At 56.3% G+C, this 17,299-nt stretch overlaps 2 protein-coding genes across 2 annotated transcripts in view; one reads left to right on the top strand and one right to left on the bottom strand.

Moving 5' to 3' along the window:
* Positions 1 to 3,382, bottom strand: part of EFR3B (EFR3 homolog B) — a 65,777-nt gene extending 62,395 nt beyond the window's left edge. The window contains exons 1-2 of the mRNA XM_074582167.1: positions 3,279 to 3,382; positions 2,747 to 2,800 (exon numbers count right to left, since the gene is read on the bottom strand). Coding sequence (XP_074438268.1) covers positions 2,747 to 2,762 — 16 coding nt within the window. The 5' untranslated portion in view covers positions 2,763 to 2,800; positions 3,279 to 3,382. The remainder of the gene's footprint in view (positions 1 to 2,746; positions 2,801 to 3,278) is intronic.
* A 1,447-nt stretch (positions 3,383 to 4,829) lies between these two features.
* Positions 4,830 to 16,178, top strand: DNAJC27 (DnaJ heat shock protein family (Hsp40) member C27). The gene is made up of 7 exons (XM_074582161.1): positions 4,830 to 5,234; positions 7,144 to 7,226; positions 7,751 to 7,820; positions 10,923 to 11,087; positions 11,537 to 11,659; positions 12,204 to 12,364; positions 13,716 to 16,178. Exons 1-7 carry the CDS (start codon positions 5,148 to 5,150, stop codon positions 13,846 to 13,848), a joined length of 822 nt encoding a protein of 273 aa, XP_074438262.1. The 5' UTR covers positions 4,830 to 5,147; the 3' UTR covers positions 13,849 to 16,178.
* Positions 16,179 to 17,299: the final 1,121 nt, after the last annotated feature.

Here is a 17,299-nt window from a genome sequence, read left to right as displayed (position 1 = left end):
CAGCTGGAGCACTGGGGCCAGTTCTGGGCTCCCCGGGTCCAGAAGGACAGGGAACTGCTGGAGAGGGGACAGCAAAGGGCTACCGAGATGCTGAGGGGACTAGAACGTCTCTTTGATGAAGAAAAGCTGAGGGATTTGGGTCTTTTCAGTCTGGAAAAAAGACGACTGAGGGGGGACCTTATCAACGCTTGTAAATACTGAAAGGGGGGGTGTCAGGAGGATGGGGCCAGGCTCTTCTCAGTGGTGCCCAGGGACAGGACAAGGGGTAACGGGCACAAACTTGACCATGGGAAGTTCCATCTCAACGTGAGGAGGAACTTCTTTGCTGTGAGGGTGGCAGAGCCCTGGCACAGGCTGCCCCGAGAGGTGGGGGAGTCTCCGTCTCTGGAGACATTCCAACCCCGCCTGGACGCGTTCCTGTGCCACCTGCTCTGGGTGACCCTGCTCTGGCCGGGGGTTGGACGGGATGATCTCCAGAGGTCCCTTCCAACCCCTGCTGGTCTGTGATTCTGGGATTCAACTTCGTCCCTCAGTTTTTATCCTTATTTTGAGCCATTTCTTACTTGGTTTAGTCACCTCATTACATATTAGTGCTTGGTTTTCAGTTTGCACTGTTCTGATGGTTTCTCGGCCACCACCGTATTGACTCAACGTAATCCTTCATCCCTCCATAACCAAACTCCCCTCCATCCCCGAAACCCCTAGGGGTGGAGGTGGGAGGAATCGACACTGGTCTTGACCTTACACCACCACGACAAGATGACCCCCCCTTTTCCCCACCAAACGAGGGGTGAAATGTGAGGCTCATGTCATGTCACACAGTATTTCCAGGCCCCACATACGCCAAGGGCAGAACCGGCACAGAAAGGGAGCAGAGGCGGGATGTGATGAAGATGATGGGTTAACGAGCCCAAAATGCTGCTTCTGCAACACAACAATTAAAAAGGACGGTGCCATCAGGGAATCTGGGATAACCCAAGCCTGGTCGGCTGGTCCAAGTCGCTTGCCCGGAGAAGAAGCCATGCCCTGCTCCCTGCCTGATATCCACCGTCGTGTAAACCTTTGCACGCCCAGATATTAAGTCTAGCCCCATATTAGTGAATTAGTGGATTTGCTGTCATTATGACCTGGATAATTGCACTACTCATCTGTATTTGTTACTGTAATTGGATAATTGCACTACTCATCTGTATTTGTTACCGCACCGTTATTTAGAGATAAATTGTTTATCCCTAAAGCTGCTGGTCTGGTGTCTGTTACCATATCCCAGACCTATAAGTCATCAGGGCTGCAGTAAGCCCTTTACACTGCCCAAACTCAGTGCCAAAGTTGGCACGGTGCTAAGCCACCCCCTTCGTCCTCCTGTCCCTGCACAGGGGGGCTCCGTTACCCCCAACCCGGAGACAACCCCACAGAGGCCTTTACATCTGGCAGCAAAACAAGGAGGAAAAAATGACCTTCTTTCTTTCTTTCTCCTCTTTTCCAAACAAACTAAAGGACACACTCAGCCAAGGATGAATAAATTGTGGAAAGAAAACCCCAACCTCACGTCTCTCACTCTGCTGGGATCAGGGCAGGGCAGCGCTTGGCTCCTGCGTGGCACTGGGAATTATAAGCCCATTCCTACGTTGCTACTGAACAGGTGGGATCCCTCATGGCTTGGGAGGGGGCACAGTGCCCTGGGCCAAGGCGAGGAGCTGCCCAGAGATGTCCCCACCAACAGCTCAAGGAGGAAGGGCTGGATTCACCCCAATCAGCTGCCAGAGGGATTTGTGACAAACAATAACACCCGTATGACCAGAAAGGTCTGCACGTGGATGCAGAGGACCAGCGAAGGAAGGGTTAAAAGAATCAGCTTCAATTGGCACAGAGACACGTTCCTGGTTTCATCACAGGGCCAGACAGTGGGAAGACGACGAACCAACCGAAGATAACAGAGAAGAACAAAGCTGAAGATAAGGCGACATGAAGATGAAGAACAGAGCTGGAGCCATAAAACACCCAGAGACGGATAATGGCAGGACGCTTTTGGCAAAGATTTATGAGACCAGATAATGAGGCAGAAGATCCCAAACAGCCCATAACAGACCTGTCAAAAAGCAGCTTCTCGTTGCCAGCCAGGAGAAAGCCAGAAGACAGAGGGGACAAGTCGGTAGGACAAGGGGTAATGGCTTTAAACTAAAAAAGGGGAGATTCAGATGAGATTTCAGGAAGAAATTTTTCATGCTGAGGGTGGTGAGCCCCTGGCCCAGGTTGCCCAGAAGCTGTGGCTGCCCCATCCCTGGAGGGGTTCAAGGCCAGGTTGGCCGGGCTTTGAGCAACCTGGGCTGGTGGGAGGTGTCCCTGCCCAGGGCAGGGGGTTGGACTAGATGGTCTTCCCACCCAAACCACCCCTATGATTCTATGAGATGTTGAGGACTCGACAGCCGGTGTCCCTAGTCCATCGCACACACCAGTGACCCCCACACACCCCCAGCACCCCACTTCCAGACCGAACCTCTCTCCATCCAGACATGTGCTCCCAGCAGGACGTGGTGGTGGGGTCACAGGATCCCTAAGCTCAGGGCATCTCAACTGAGGAAACCCCCTCCCATGTCCATCTCCATCCTGAGGGTGAAGTCCCCAGAGAGCCAAGAGATGCTCAGACCATGCGTGCCCTGCCTGAAGATCTCCTTGCCAAGAGGTGGCTTTGACCCCCCTGGGAAGAGGGTCTCAAACCCTCCAGCCGTGTGTCCCCTCCTGGTACCTTGTCTTCGAGGCATGGTGCAAAAGTTCCCCTTCTCGACGGGATCTTGCTGGGCTACAAGGAGCAAATAAGGACATTATTTACAACACGCATCCCTGTGGATGGCCCTGCCCCAGGTTAGCTCCAGCACAGGGATGGTCACCTGTGCTCAGACCCCATGGGCCATGTCCTGGGGTGCATGGGGCCACTGCCAGCTCTGGTGTCACCCAAGACCACCTGTCTCAGCAACAAGCAATGTCTTCCCCTCAAGAAGCTATTTCACGAGGGGCCCACCCTCAAGGAGGGCCCATTTGCCCCCCAAGAACTGTTTCAACATCCACCCCAACAGCTCCAAACTCACCTCTTCCACCCTTTGGTGGAAGAGAAAGGCTGTGAGGTGCCTCCTGCCCAACCTCCCCAGCCCGGCCCGGTCTCCATCCTGCTGGGACCCAGCTGGAGTGAGAGGAGATGGGCGCCCTGACTGCCAGGGAACATCTCCCCACGGCCATGGCAAGGGGGACATCTCCGGTCCTGTGGCCCCCAGCTGCTCTACCTGGCGCTCTCCAGGGCTGCACAAAGCCTGACAGCTCAGCCCATGAGGATGGCGGGACGGCCTGGGAGCGCCCAGGAGGGGACAGGACCGCGGCGCTGTGGCGGTGCTGCGCTCGACGCCCCGGAGGTGCTGGGAGAGGGCAGGGGACGCAGGGGCGAGGGCAGGCCCTGCGCGAGGGGAGCGGGCGGCCGCCCTCCCCCTGCTCCCCAGGGCAGCCAGGGGACACTGGCCCCAGCCTGTCCCCTCCCTACGGCACCTCACTGCCGACTCCCAGGGCAGGCAGGGCAGTACAAGCAGTACAGGCAGGGCAGTACAAGCAGTACAGGCAGGCAGGCAGTGCAGGGCCGGCAGTACAGGGCAGGCAGGGCAGGCAGTACAGGCAGGGTAGGGCAGTGCAGTACAGGCAGGGCAGGCAGGGCAGTGCAGTACAGGCAGGGCAGGCACTAAAGGCAGGGCAATACAGGCAAGGCAGGGCAGGGCAGGCAGGGTAGTGCAGACAGCGCAGGCAGTACAGGCAGGGCAGGCAGGGCAGTACAGTGCAGGCACTACAACACAGGCAGGGCAGGCAGTACAGCATAGGCAGGGCAGGCAGTACAGGCAGGGCAGTACAGGCAGTAAGTGCAGGCAGGGCAGTACACTACAGGCAGTACAGGCAGGGCAGTACAGGCAGGGCAGGCAGGGCAGTACAGGCAGTACAGTGCAGGCAGTACAGGCAGGGCAGTGCAGTGCAGGCAGGGGAGGTGGGGCAGTACATGCAGGGCAGGGCAGGCAGTACAGGGCAGGCAGTACAGTGCAGGCAGGGCAGTACAGGCAGGGCAGTACAGGCAGTACAGGGCAGGCAGTACAGGCAGGGCAGTACAGGCAGTACAGGGCAGGCAGTACAGTGCAGGCAGGGCAGTACAGGGCAGGCAGGGCAGTACAGGCAGTACAGGGCAGGCAGTACAGGCAGGGCAGTGCAGGCAGTACAGGCAGTACAGGGCAGTGCAGGCAGGGCAGTACAGGGCAGTGCAGGCAGGGCAGGCAGTGCAGGCAGGGCAGTACAGGCAGTACAGGCAGGGCAGTGCAGGCAGTACAGGCAGTGCAGGCAGTGCAGGCAGGGCAGGCAGTGCAGGCAGGGCAGGGCAGTGCAGGCGGGGCAGGGCAGGCAGTACAGGCAGGGCAGGGCAGTACAGGCAGGGCAGGGCAGGCAGCGCAGGCAGGGCAGTACAGGCAGTACAGGCAGGGCAGGGCAGGCAGGGCAGTACAGGCAGTACAGTGCAGGCAGTACAGGGCAGTGCAGGCAGTACAGGCAGGGCAGGCAGGGCAGGGCAGTGCAGGCAGTACACGCAGTACAGTGCAGGCAGTACAGGCGGGGCAGGGCAGGCAGTACAGGCAGGGCAGGGCAGTACAGGCAGGGCAGTGCAGGCAGGGCAGTGCAGGCAGTACAGGGCAGTGCAGGCAGTACAGGCAGTGCAGGCAGGGCAGGGCAGGCAGTGCAGGCAGGGCAGGCAGGGCAGTGCAGGCAGTACAGGGCAGTGCAGGCAGTACAGGCAGTGCAGGCAGTACAGGCAGGGCAGTACAGGCAGTACAGGCGGGGCAGAGCAGGCAGTACAGGCAGGGCAGGCAGCGCAGGCAGCGCAGGCAGGGCAATGCTTGCGGACCGGCCCCGCCCCCGCCCCCTCTGTGCCGCCCCCTGTCGGCCGGTAGCGGCTCCCCTCAGCGCGGCGCGCGCCGCCGCTCTCGCCAAATCTCGCGAGAAGTGCGGGCTGGGCGGCGGAAGTCTCGCGCGAGCGGCGGCGCAGGGCAGCGAGGCGGCCTCGGGCCCGCTGCGCTCCCTCCCGCCCGCCCTCCTCCGTTCCGCCGCCTCAACCGGGCCCGGCCAGGCCCGCCATGGAGGCGAATCCGCCGAAGCGGAAGGAGACGCGCAAGTCGCTGCGGATTAAAGTCATCTCCATGGGCAACGCGGAGGTGGGCAAGGTGAGGCGCTGCCATTGGCGGGCGGGCGCTGGCGGGCAGGCGGGTTAGCCAATGGGGGAGCCGGGTGCAGGCGGCCACGCTGGTAGCGAGGCCGCGGATTGGTGGCTGTGCTGGCCGGTGGGAGCCAATCGGAGGCAGGCGGTGCCGTGCGCTGCGAGGAGGGAGGTTGGGGCGAGTGGGAGATTGACAGCTGTGGGGGCGGGGCCTCGCGTCATAAGGGCGGGTTTGATTGGTTTTGATTGGCTGCGTGGCAAGGGGCGGGGCCTAGGGCGGGTGATGGCGGGTGTCATGGCGGCGCCCGCCGCTGTCAGTGGCCGCCTCTATAGTCGCCGCCTGCCGCACGGGCCCCAGAGCGTTCCCCTCTCTGTGGGCCGGGTCCTTCCGTGATGCGGCTGCTCAGGAACAGCTGTTCGCGTGTCCGCCTCCTTCACAGGGAGCCCGCACGGCCACGCAGCGCCTGAGGGCAGAAGGTGTGGGTGCCTTCCCCGGGGGCACTGGGGGAATCCCGTCCCTCCCCGGTTTGGCTTTAGTCAGGGTTTTCCCCTTCCTCCTGCTGTGATGAAGGACTATCTCTTCTCCAGGGTGTTATTTCCTCTCCCAGCTGTGTTCCATTAAGTGCTGTCCTGTTGTTGTTTGCTAAATAAATCATAGAATCACATAATGGTTTGGGTGGGAAGGGACCTTAAAGCCCAGCCAGTGCCACCCCCTGCCCTGGGCAGGGACACCTCCCACCAGCCCAGGTTGCTCCAAGCCCAGGCCAACCTGGCCTTGAACCCCTCCAGGGATGGGGCAGCCACAGCTTCTCTGGGCAACCTGGGCCAGGGGCTCACCCCCCTCACACCAAAGAATTTCTTCCCAATATCTCATCTAAATCCACGCTCTTTCAGTGTAAAACCCTTCCCCCTCGTCCCACGGCTCCCCTCCCTGCTCCAGAGTCCCTCCCCAGCTTTCCTGGAGCCCCTTGAGGGACTGGCAGGGGCTGGAAGGTCTCCGCGGAGCCTTCTCTTCTCCAGGCTGAACCCCCCCAGCTCTCTCAGCCTGTCCTCCCAGCAGAGGGGCTCCAGCCCTCCCAGCATCTCCGGGGCCTCCTCTGGCCCCGCTCCAACAGCTCCGTGTCTCTCCTGTGCCGAGGCCCCAGCGCTGGAGGCAGCACTGCAGGGGGGTCTCCCCCGAGCGCAGCAGAGGGGCAGAATCCCCCCCTCGCCCTGCTGCCCACGCTGCTGGGGATGCAGCCCAGGCTGCGGGGGGGTTTCTGGCTGCTGTGCGCTGGCTCCTGTTGAGCTTCTCAATTCTACTACCGATGTAGTCCCGTTACACTGCTAACAGCACAAGGGCTCCCTTGAGACAGACAAATACCTCACTGATGGCAAGAAAATCCAGAGGGGTCTTACAGAAGAGAGTGAGTGGGCAAAGAGGTGGCAGGTGACATTTGTCGTTATGGTATTTATCTCTCAATGCCCGATAGCAGCCAACTCCTCTGCAGGGGCAGGAGCAGGGGTGGGGGGACCTGGTGGAACCCTGAATATGTCTCTTGGGCTGACGAAATGTTCTTTTTGGCTTTTGGGGAGCTGCCTGCCCCCAGGACCCTGAACACACAGCTCCTGTAGGCTGGGTGTTTACTGTGGGGGAATAAATCAGTGTCTTGTCACTCCTAGCTCCAAGCAGGTAAGGAATAACTGACAGCCAGGGGCTGGGATCCTGGCCTTTCCTTCCCTTGCAGAAAGAAAACTGTTCCTGGTAAAGTTTTGTGCTTTGATTGTGGGTTAATTAGTTAGTTTAGGGACTTAGGGAGAGTTGATGACTCTGCAGCCGTCCTGCTGGCTGGGGGCTGACAGCGAATTCCCTGGTAATGTGAATATTATGGTGCACAGTGCCCTCCTGCTTGAGACTCCCTTGTTCTTTCTCACAGAGCTGCATTATAAAGCGTTACTGTGAGAAGAGGTTCGTTCCCAAATACCTGGCGACTATTGGTATCGACTACGGTGTCACAAAGTAAGTACCTTCACACTGAGGAGCCGTGAGTGCCGGGAGAGTGGGATGAGCTGCATGGTCGCAGATGGCAGGCGAGGGTCTGCTGTGGGAGACGCTTGTCTCCACAGGGGCAGAGGGAAGATGTGTGGTGGGGCTATCCCACCTCCCGCTGCTCCTGAGTGACCACACTGCCCTGAGGCAAGCGCGCCTGGCTCTGCCAAGGCTGCTTAGTTTCCACACCATAATCTGCATTTCTGCTTTAATAATAGGATAATCAGCATAATAAGCCTTCGTCTGGTAGCATAGCTCCCCCGATAGCGTGTTACATCCAGAGGTGGTGCTGTCCTCCTCGTCTGACTGACTCTAGAGGCAGTTTTCTGGCCGTTAAACCCCAGCACTCAGAACTTCTTACCAATTTTTCTGTCCCCAGTCACCCAGCTCTTTCTCTGGGGAGGGCTGACAGAGATAAAGGGTGTTCCTGCGGGGCACAGCCTGTGCAAGGGCTGAGGAAGAACCTTCTAATGCATTTCCCATTTCTCTTTCAGAGTGCAGATCAGAGACCGAGAGATCAAGGTGAACATCTTTGACATGGCGGGGCACCCATTTTTCTACGAGGTAAGGCAGACCCGGCTCTGGCCTCAGCCAGGCCATCTCAGAAGCATTTGGGCACTCGTCAGCTTTCCTCAGCTCTGCCCCAAATTGGGTTTGGGGGTGGGAAACTTGAAAATACATTAGTTACGAGCTTTCTATGCTACAATAAACCACCTTCTTTCCTGCCACGGACACCTAATGGAGGCCAGCACTGGAAACCCTCACTGCTTCTGCGAGCAGCCACTCTGGGCTGCTAGGAGTTACCAAACTCAGGAGCCACAGCTCCATTCTCCGAGGTCCAAGCAGTAGCGAGGCTGAGTGTGCATTCCCAGTAGGCACACACAAGCACACCTATACAAGACTTATACACGTATGTTCATGGCTGGCTGTGCGGATCAACACCGACAAACAGCCAGCGCTGGCACAGACAGCACCAGTAGCCTCATCTTGGTCTCTCTCGCTGATCAGGAGAAGGAAAACAAAGTTATTAAAACTGAAATCTATAAAGCTACAAACAACTCTGATAGATAGAAAGAGTAACGAGTGTACGGTTTGGCTTTTACAAGCTACCACTCATGGTGCTAGCCCTATTTCAAAGTGGCTTCTTGTGCTTAGCAATTTGCCCACCTTGAGGTTAAATTTCCTCAGATTGGGAGATCTTTGGAGCTTACCTTGGGCATTTGTAGCATACTGGCATCCTAATCCATGACCAAGGTGCTGTAAACGCATGCAGTTGAACTAGAGGATTGTTGTAGGTCCCTTCCAACTGAAATGTTCCATTCCATTCCGTTCCGTTCCATTATTATTTGCTATACAAATAATAAGCGGTACTATTTACAAAAAGGAGGTTGCAGGATAAAACTTTAGGATTTGAACACATAGACTGCCACATCCACTTTGGAGAGCTGGCACAAAGCTGGATTGTGCTCACTGCTAATCACATTGATTTTCAATTACAAACCAAGTAATAAAGTGGGCTCACAAGGGGGAGAAAGGAACGTTAAATGTTTATCCATTATAATCCTATTGTTTTAACAGTGTAATGGATGCTCAATTATAATCATACTGTTGCTGCTTGGTAAAGCATCATCCTGAGACTAATAAAAATGTATAGAATGTTAGGAAAGAGTAGTTTATAACACGATAAATACTAATGTGACATAAAAAAGTGAAAATCAGGGAGGGCAAAAGAGTGAGACAACAGTGAGAATGTAATGGTTTGTACTGGCCAGGTGACTATTATTTATCTGGTTGCTCGTAAACCTCCCATTCCTCCCTTGCGTTCTCAGCGTTTACTTATCGCGTGCTCTAAAGTTTTGGGCACAACAAGGCTTTCTATGTTAAATTTGTCTCTGTGTGCATAGCCGCAAGTCTTGGCTTGGGTTTGTAAGTCCTGATACAGTACAAGTAACCAATTAATTAAGAATAGCCTGGAATACAGCAGGGAGATTGTGGGACAGGGCTGACAGCATAAGGAAATTTTGGGATAGAAGTCTCTAAAGACTCATCTGATGCAGATGTGGTCAGTAAAGGTCTTTGTAGCACAGTTAGCACTTGCCAGATATATGAGCTGCTGATGTGTATCGACTTTCTGGCTCTGCCACAGCCAATCCATATGAGATAATGGAGAACAGAAAGACTCTGAGTCCTTGAAAAGCGTAAATGGGCTTAAACTGTACATTTGCTGAACAAGTACGCAGCAAGTATTTACTGAAGAGTGACAAGACAGAAAACTGATGCTGCGTTGCTGCTTTGGTTTTGTATTTTCAGCATTTAATACTGAATGTAGCATATCTCTGGTGTATAATTGGTGTATAATTGGTTTTATACTAAAATATAAGTAAACAGGGGAAAAGAAAAAGTTGGGCACAAGTATAAATGGCAAGAGGAGTGACTGAAGAGCAGCCCTGCAGAAAGGGATAGAATCATGTAGGTTGGAAGGGACCTTTAAGATTATCAAGTCCAGTCATCAACCCAACCCTGCCAAGGCCACCACTACCCCATGGCCCTCAGCACCGCGTCTGCCCGGCTTTTCAATCCCTCCAGGGATGGCGACTCCACCACTGCCCTGGGCAGCCTCTTCCAATGCTTCACAACCCTTTCCGGGAAGAAATTTTTCCTGATATCCATCCTAAACCTCCCCTGGCAGAACTTGAGGCGATTTCTTCTTGTCCTATCGCCTGTTACTTTGGAGAAGAGGGGCTGACCGCATTGCTCTACAGCTTCCTGAGGAGGGGATGTGGAGAGGGAGGTGCTGAGCTCTTCTCCCTGGGATCCAGCGACAGGATGCATGGGAATGGTTCAAGGCTGTGCCAGGGAAGGTTTAGATGGGACATTAGGAAGCGTTTCTTTACTGAGAGGGTGGTCGAACACTGGAACAGGCTTCCTGGAGAGACAGTTGATGCCCCAAGCCTGGCAGTGTTTAAGAGGTGTTTGGGCAATGCCCTTAATAACATGCTTTAACTTTTTGTCAGCCCTGTCAGACAGTTGCACTAGATGATCCTTGTACGTCCCTTCCAACTGAAACAGTCTATTCTATTCCAGTATCCGTCCTGTAGCTGACCTCAGACACTAATCCAGCAGCTGTCCTGGGGATCCTTGGTCTCCCCAGTTGCTGGCACTGAGCACAGAAGCCGCAGAGGCTGCAGCCCTGCTCCAGCTGCTGGTACAGCCCCCCTTACGCACACCCACACTCCCAGGCAGACATCCCGCGGATCCCTCCGGTAGCTGGGCTTAGACACGCAGTCTGTCCAGGGGCTGACCCTGGATCCTCGCTCTCCCCTGCTGCCTCGTGCACAGGGACACACACGGGAGCCTCTGTCGACTCCCAGGCCGCCCAGTCTCCCCAGGAGCTGGTCTGGCACCTTGTCTGCCATTGTGTGTCCGTGCTCTTTTGTGTGGAGGCGAGTATTTTACAGGCTGATCGCTCTCCTCTGGCAGCACAGCGAGGGCATTATTTGGGTTCCCCATCTGTCCTTTTTCCGGCATCTTCTATTTGTGTGGAGGTGAGATTTTTATCACAGAACCAAATAGGTGCCACTTAAATGGCGATCACCCAAATCTGCCGGGCTGTGGGCTCTCAGCCCGGCTGTCCCTGATGCCAGTGCCCTGCCTTTGTCCCCGCAGGTGAGGAACGAGTTTTACAAGGACACGCAGGGGGTCATCCTGGTCTACGACGTGGGACAGAAGGAGTCTTTCGATGCGCTGGACACGTGGCTGGCTGAGATGAAGCAGGAGCTGGGCCCCCACGGGAACATGGAGAACGTCGTCTTCGTTGTCTGTGCGAACAAGGTGGGCTGTGGCGGGGAGCCAGGCTGCCGTACGGCCCTGATCTCCAGCCCTCGGGGCTCGTTGTGTTCCCAGCCTGAGCCCAAGCTGTTGAGGTCCAGCTGTAGTGAGGGAAATAGGCGGTAGGGAAGACTTTCTAAGAGCCAGATCTGTGTGTGAGGAGCGCTGGAGACCGAATTTCAATGGGGTTTTGAGAACGTGGTGGCCACACATCAGTCAGGAAGTAGAGGTGATGTTGTCTCTGACTAGAAAAACTCTCAGAGGGCTTTTCACTTGAATTTTCTGTGCTTTCTTTTCACGCTGCCTCCCGTCCCTTCAAGATAAGCAAACAGCCTCTCCAACCAGACAGGCTCCTTACCTGCTGTTAGACAGTCGGCCTTGGAGCTGTGTTCCTCCAGCTGCCGCTGCAGACCCTGGCTGAGCTCTGGTCTCTGCCTTTTCTCCCGGTCTAGATCGACTGCACCAAGCACCGCAGTGTGGATGAAAGTGAGGGGCGGCTCTGGGCAGAGAGCCGGGGCTTTCTTTACTTTGAGACATCGGCGCAAACAGGAGAAGGAATCAACGAGATGTTTCAGGTGAGGTGTAGTGATGGTGGTGAGGGCACAGGATTCGATGGCAGAATGTCTCCTGAACTGCCTGGATCCCACAAAACCCCTGGGGCCGCTGCCCCAGAGGTGTCTTCCCAGTGAAATGCCGCCCTGAGTAAGCCGTAGCCATTTGGCACAGGGCCTGAATTGGTCCTCCCAGTCCTGAGCCGGCCCTAGCATTGCGTTGCTCAGAGTTTATGATCCCTCTTGCTGGACTGGGAACACGATGCAGAGGTGCCCGTGTCACTTATTTGGGTCTAGCACTGAGCTGAAGTGGGTTTGAGATAAATGTGGGCCCTGGCCTTCTCCTCAGTCTGCCCCGTGGTCCTTGCAGGGACGGGATCCCCCTGACCTGGAGTATCCCAGCCCCCCACAGCCCAGGCAGTGGGGCGTGAACATTTAGCAGTTGTCCAAGTGTTCCCCCATCCTTTGGAGGATGAGTCTGCAGCCAGCGAGGGCAGTGGGGTCACCTGTGTGCTGCCACCACCTTTGGGGACCATTCATTTCCACTGACTCCTTCCTGTGTCCGCAGACTTTTTACTCTGCCATCATTGAGCTGTGTGACAACGGCGGGAAGCGTCCCCCCTCCAGCATGGGGGTTGGCTTCACCAAAGAGCAGGCAGATGCCATTCGCAGGATCCGCAACAGCAAGGACAGCTGGGACATGCTAGGGGTCAAACCCGGAGCCACAAGGTGAGAGAGACTTCCGTAATTGCCTGGCTGTCCCTAATCTTCCTGTCCTGACAGGCTGGTTGCATCCGTGATCTGTGACGTGCCTGCTGATAAGCTCACCTTGGTTTATCCAGTAGCTAGGCACAAGGAGTTTGTATCTACCCACAAAACTGGGGCAATGCAAAAGAAACCCTTGGTCCTGAGCACCAAAATTCCCCTTTTAATAGACAAGCCTGGCTGGAGGGAAGGAGGAGATGATGAACATGAGAACTTCAGCCCTGTCACCTGCCTGGCCCTGCGTCCTGCCTCCAGGCTGAGCCGTCTCTGGTCGCTCCCTTGCCAGATGTGTTTGGAGCAGCTCCAGCTTTACCTTCCTTGCTCTCCACACCTGGAGAAGCTTTTAGGCTGCTGTAATGCTGCTGCCCAAGTTATCAAAAAGGGATTGATGTTACAGCTTTTTCAGCTGGAAGTGGTACTCCCACAAGACAAGCTTTCTCCTGTCTTCCTTAGAGGACCTCTAGCCAGGTGGAACTGGTCATTGCCTGTGTAAGAGGTTGGATATTGAATCTCCCAGTTCTGCTGGATGACTTGGGCAGCTAAAACAAGCTGCCAGAGCTATGCCTTGCTTTCTTCTCTCTGAACCACGAGGACTACCCTTGTGTACACCTTATGGAGTGGCTGAGAGTGGGTTTTTGGCTAACATAGATCATTTGGGACTCATAGATCCTTCCATTGGCTCTCTGAAATACAGGTGTTGAGCCTAACCCCTCCTCATCCATGGGGAGAGATCAGGAGCTCTGCAGGGCAGTTTGTGCTGTGATTGCCAGCATGGATGGAATCGCCTCTCTCAGGAGGTGCCCCCCTCTCTCCCCAGCCTGCAGCTGGAGCCGCGATGCCTGCTGTGGACCAGACACCCAAGGCATGAAGGGCTGAAGTGATGTGCAATGCCTTTGCCCGGAGTGCGTAGGCGGTTTGATGCGAAGCTGAGTCAGGGTGTGTGTGCCCCCACGCTGTCTCCCAGCTTTCTGCTCTCCTGGTGCCAGAGACTCAGCACACCACGGCACGTGTCACAGGCACGTGTCTGCTGTGATGGGAACATTTGTGCCGGCACTGTCCCGTGGTGGAGAGGGTGTATCTGCCCCAGGAGAGGGGTTCATGCCACACCAAGAAGTACCTTGTGTGCTTTTCTACAGCTCTTTCTCCATAGCATCACCTCCAAAGCCTGGAGATCCTTGGTGCCAGTGAGGGAAGGGTTCAAAAGGGCTGTTGAGCACAGGGGGGGCTCCTGGCCCTGCTGTGCTCTGCCAGGCAGGGCAAGGCTGAGCTGGGCTGTGTGTGGCATGGGTCCCCTCACTCTTGTCTTATCTCCTAGGGATGAAGTGAACAAAGCCTATCGGAAGCTGGCCGTGCTGCTCCACCCCGATAAGTGTGTGGCTCCCGGCAGCGAGGACGCCTTCAAAGCGGTGGTGAACGCCCGGACCGCGCTCCTCAAAAACATCAAGTAGGGAACAGAGCCATTCAGACCTGGAAACCTTCCCCTCCTCCCAGCTAGCTCCCAAACAGCCATACGGCCGTGGGGCACCCCTCTCCTCCTCACGCTTACCGCTGGCATGGACACACACAATCCCAGCACGGGCTGTGGAAGCAGGACTGCATCCGACCGCAGTGCGCTTGCGATGGATGGAAAAGGGGCAGAGTGCTGAGGAGGGGAGAGGGACCCCAGAGCCCTCCCTGCATCCGTGGCCCCAGATCGTGGTTGGCGTAAGTGCTGAAAGCGGTGGGGTCCCTGCCTTCCCCGCTGCGTTAACACCTCCCGGGAGTTACCAGCCGTGGAGGGGTTTGGATGTGTGGCTCTAACCTGTGGATGCAGTGAGGGCAGGGCGAGATCTGGCCCGAAACCTGCTGCACCTGAAAGTGTTGGCGTCGTGGGTGGAGGATGCCCAGGAGGGGCAGTGCGTTGTCAGTCCTGGGTTATCCTGGAGCCGTCTCTGCAAGGCTGCCCATGCCAAAGCCGCATGGGCACTGCCAAGCACTGGGGCGCTTCAGCTCCTTGGTCAAAGCTGGCTCCTTCCAGTGATGCTGCTTTTGGCAGCGAGGAAAAGGGTGGGTTGCTTGAGGAAACCTCTGGTACCGCAGGGAGAAACTGGCTCCAAGAGTGTCCCAGTCTTTCCCAGCTTGTCCCCTGCCTCCTCCCCAAGCTGTCGTGGTGCCAAGAATAGTCCCTTTGGCAGGACTAGGCTCTCCCCCCAGCACACACCTCCTCATCATAGCACGGAGTCTCCTACCACCATCTCCTTCTGTCTCCCTGAGCTCTTAGGAAGAGCCCCGAAGGCTGCAGGCCCTCAAGCCATGGTTTCCCTCTCTCCCAGCCCTCTGCTCCCGCTGCGTTGGCAGGCTCTGGGTAGGTGCCACCATGGGGGACTGTCCTGGAGTGTGGGTGCCGTGGCTATTTGCAGTCAGGAGGAGGGTGCTGACCCAAGGAGGAGACAATTTTGTCCCCACCGCAGAGCAGCGTGGGTGCCTGCGATCTGCCCGCTCGCTTGGCCCCGCGGCGCTCTCGGGTTTGGTGAGCACTGGAGGGGGGGGGCATGTACTCCCCCAGCCCTCTTTTCTCACAGCAGCAGCGCGTCGCCCTGCTTTGCTGGTTGTGTTACGGGGCGCTGATCAGCAGGCGGGTGCGCGTTGCTCCCACCTTGTCACAGCTGCTGTTTTCTTTGGATACTCTTGGCCATGTGGAGGGGAGCATTACTGGCCACTTCAACAAGTCCTCGTAGAGGCTTAAGATCTGGCCGTTGCCTTCCTGAAAGAGGTCAGGCCCTCCCTGCCAGGCTCTTAGGGGGACCAAACGGGAGATCCCTCGGTGTCTCATGGTTTTGTCAGGACCCAGTTTTACTTCCTTGCTGCTGCGTGAGGTGGGCAGGGAAGGCCAGGACACTAAGCTGTGGAATGAAAGCCACGGAGTGTGTGCGTATGTATCCTTACCCCACAGGTATCCTGTTCAAAAGTGTTTTCTCTTGTGGTCAGTGCAATATTTTTTGTTTTTTTCACTTTTTTTTCACTTCAAGGCAGTTTTTCTGTGTTTCCCTTTCAAAATATATCATAAATCAACAGTAGATTTCAACCCCCCAACCCCTTTTGGCAGCAAGCACTAAGGGACTTTAAAGCCAGTATCATTTTGTTCTTGCTCTGTTTTCTGGTGCTGGGTTACTGGGAAGAAGAAATAAGCTGTCCTGCTGGGAATTACTTTTTATTCCTCTGGTGTAGAAATAACCAAGGGAAGATGCTGCTACAGGAGGTTAATATTTAAAGTAGCTCTGTTTTTCCTCTTCCGCGTGTATTAAAAGCTGGGCTGGGGGAGATCAGCAGGGCAGGCACTGGAGCTGCCGCAAGTTACACTGACTGGGTCTCGTTCCATTTTATAGGAGTGCGGAGTTCCCTGGAATCCTCCCCACTTGTCTAATGGAGGAAACCACTTAATTCTGGCTTGCTGCAAAGCTATTTCTCTGTATTTTTTCTTTCTGTTGAGGAGGGTAAATAATCCTGTTGCTGAATGGTGCACTTCACTTTGAAGGTCAGATCTCGGTGCCTGGAGTGGTTTAACGGCTTCCTCCGTTCCTGCTGCTCAGGGGCTCTCCAGGTCTCTTGTGCCACGCGCGGTCCCTCCTGTTCGCTCCTCAGGTGACTCTGGCCACCGGTCTCGGGGGTTTCTCCTGTCTGTTTACAGAGCTGACCGGATGTTTGGAGACGATTACACACGCATGTCACGTCTAGCCATGCCGGTGACCTTCTAAGTTGTGTTATTTTTGTAAATTAAACCCCCTTTGGAACAAAGGAAGCCCTGTGAGCTGTCCTCCTGCAGCAGCCGCCTGCTGTTAATGTTTAATTGCCCTTTGACTCATTTCTCTCCTCCCCAGCCGGGTCTGGCCGAGGCTGGTGGTGAAGAGCTGCCCTGGAGGGGGATGATGGAGATTGTGAATCAACTCGGCGGGAGTGGGAGCTGGGTAAGGGATGGAGGGAACAGCGCGGCGGGGATGTGATGTGGGATACACCCAGCTGCGGTGGAGCCTGGACCCGATCAGGGCACCCAGAGGGGTGGCTCTGTCCTTGCTCCATGCACACACACCTCCGCACCAACGGCCTCGGCGGTGTGCTTCCCCCATCCCATCCTCATCAGGATCTCAAACTCCCAGTCCCTCCAGCAAGGCTGCCACCACCCAGGCTGTGCCTCTGCGCCGTGAGTCCCACATCCTCCTGCCTCGCGCGAAGTCCTGCTGCCGAAGTGTCCACGCAGTGACAGCCTCCAGGATCTGAATCCCAGATGAAGGGACTTTCCGTTCTGCATCCAAAAACGCAGCCAGGAGCCACTCGGAAGATCTGTGGGAAGAAAAAGCCTCCCTCGATGTGCCGGGGCCGCTGCCCTGCCTGCCTGCGCTCTGCCTGCCTCCCAGCGCTCGGTGGAGCTGGCAGGCGGGGAGGAGATGAGGATTTCTGGTCTGGCCCCGTGCCTGACGTGCCCAGGCAGGGCCCAGGGAGCAAACCCTCTCCTGAGAGGAGGCTGCACCCATCCTGCTTCACAAACCAGTGCCAGGTCCTCTTGCTGGCCTTCAGACCCGTTTTGCTGGTGTTCAGACCAGTTAACCTTCCCAACCAGGGCCCAGCCAGGGTGCCCTGCCTGTGGCCAACCTGGGATGGATTGGCCTGGCAGGACATGTCCCGGGGCGGGTGGCACAATGTCCCTGTCCTGTGCTAGCCAAGGCACAGAGGAGGCTGGGCAGCCCAAGCCTCTACTCCCTTGCGCTCCTTTTCAGCCGCAGCAGGATGGGAATAACCCCGAGCGCAGCCAAAACCTCTGGGGAGCTGTGGCTTTGGCACTTTAATTTTGATATTAATTACTTTACAGAAGCAATTGCTTCCCCTGGCAAAGCAGCCGAGGTGGGGACATGGGAGAGCGTGGTG

Source organism: Larus michahellis, chromosome 3 (assembly GCF_964199755.1).
Source record: "Larus michahellis chromosome 3, bLarMic1.1, whole genome shotgun sequence".
In the NCBI taxonomy this organism is placed as follows: domain Eukaryota; kingdom Metazoa; phylum Chordata; class Aves; order Charadriiformes; family Laridae; genus Larus; species Larus michahellis.
This window is presented reverse-complemented; position numbering and strand designations above follow the sequence as displayed.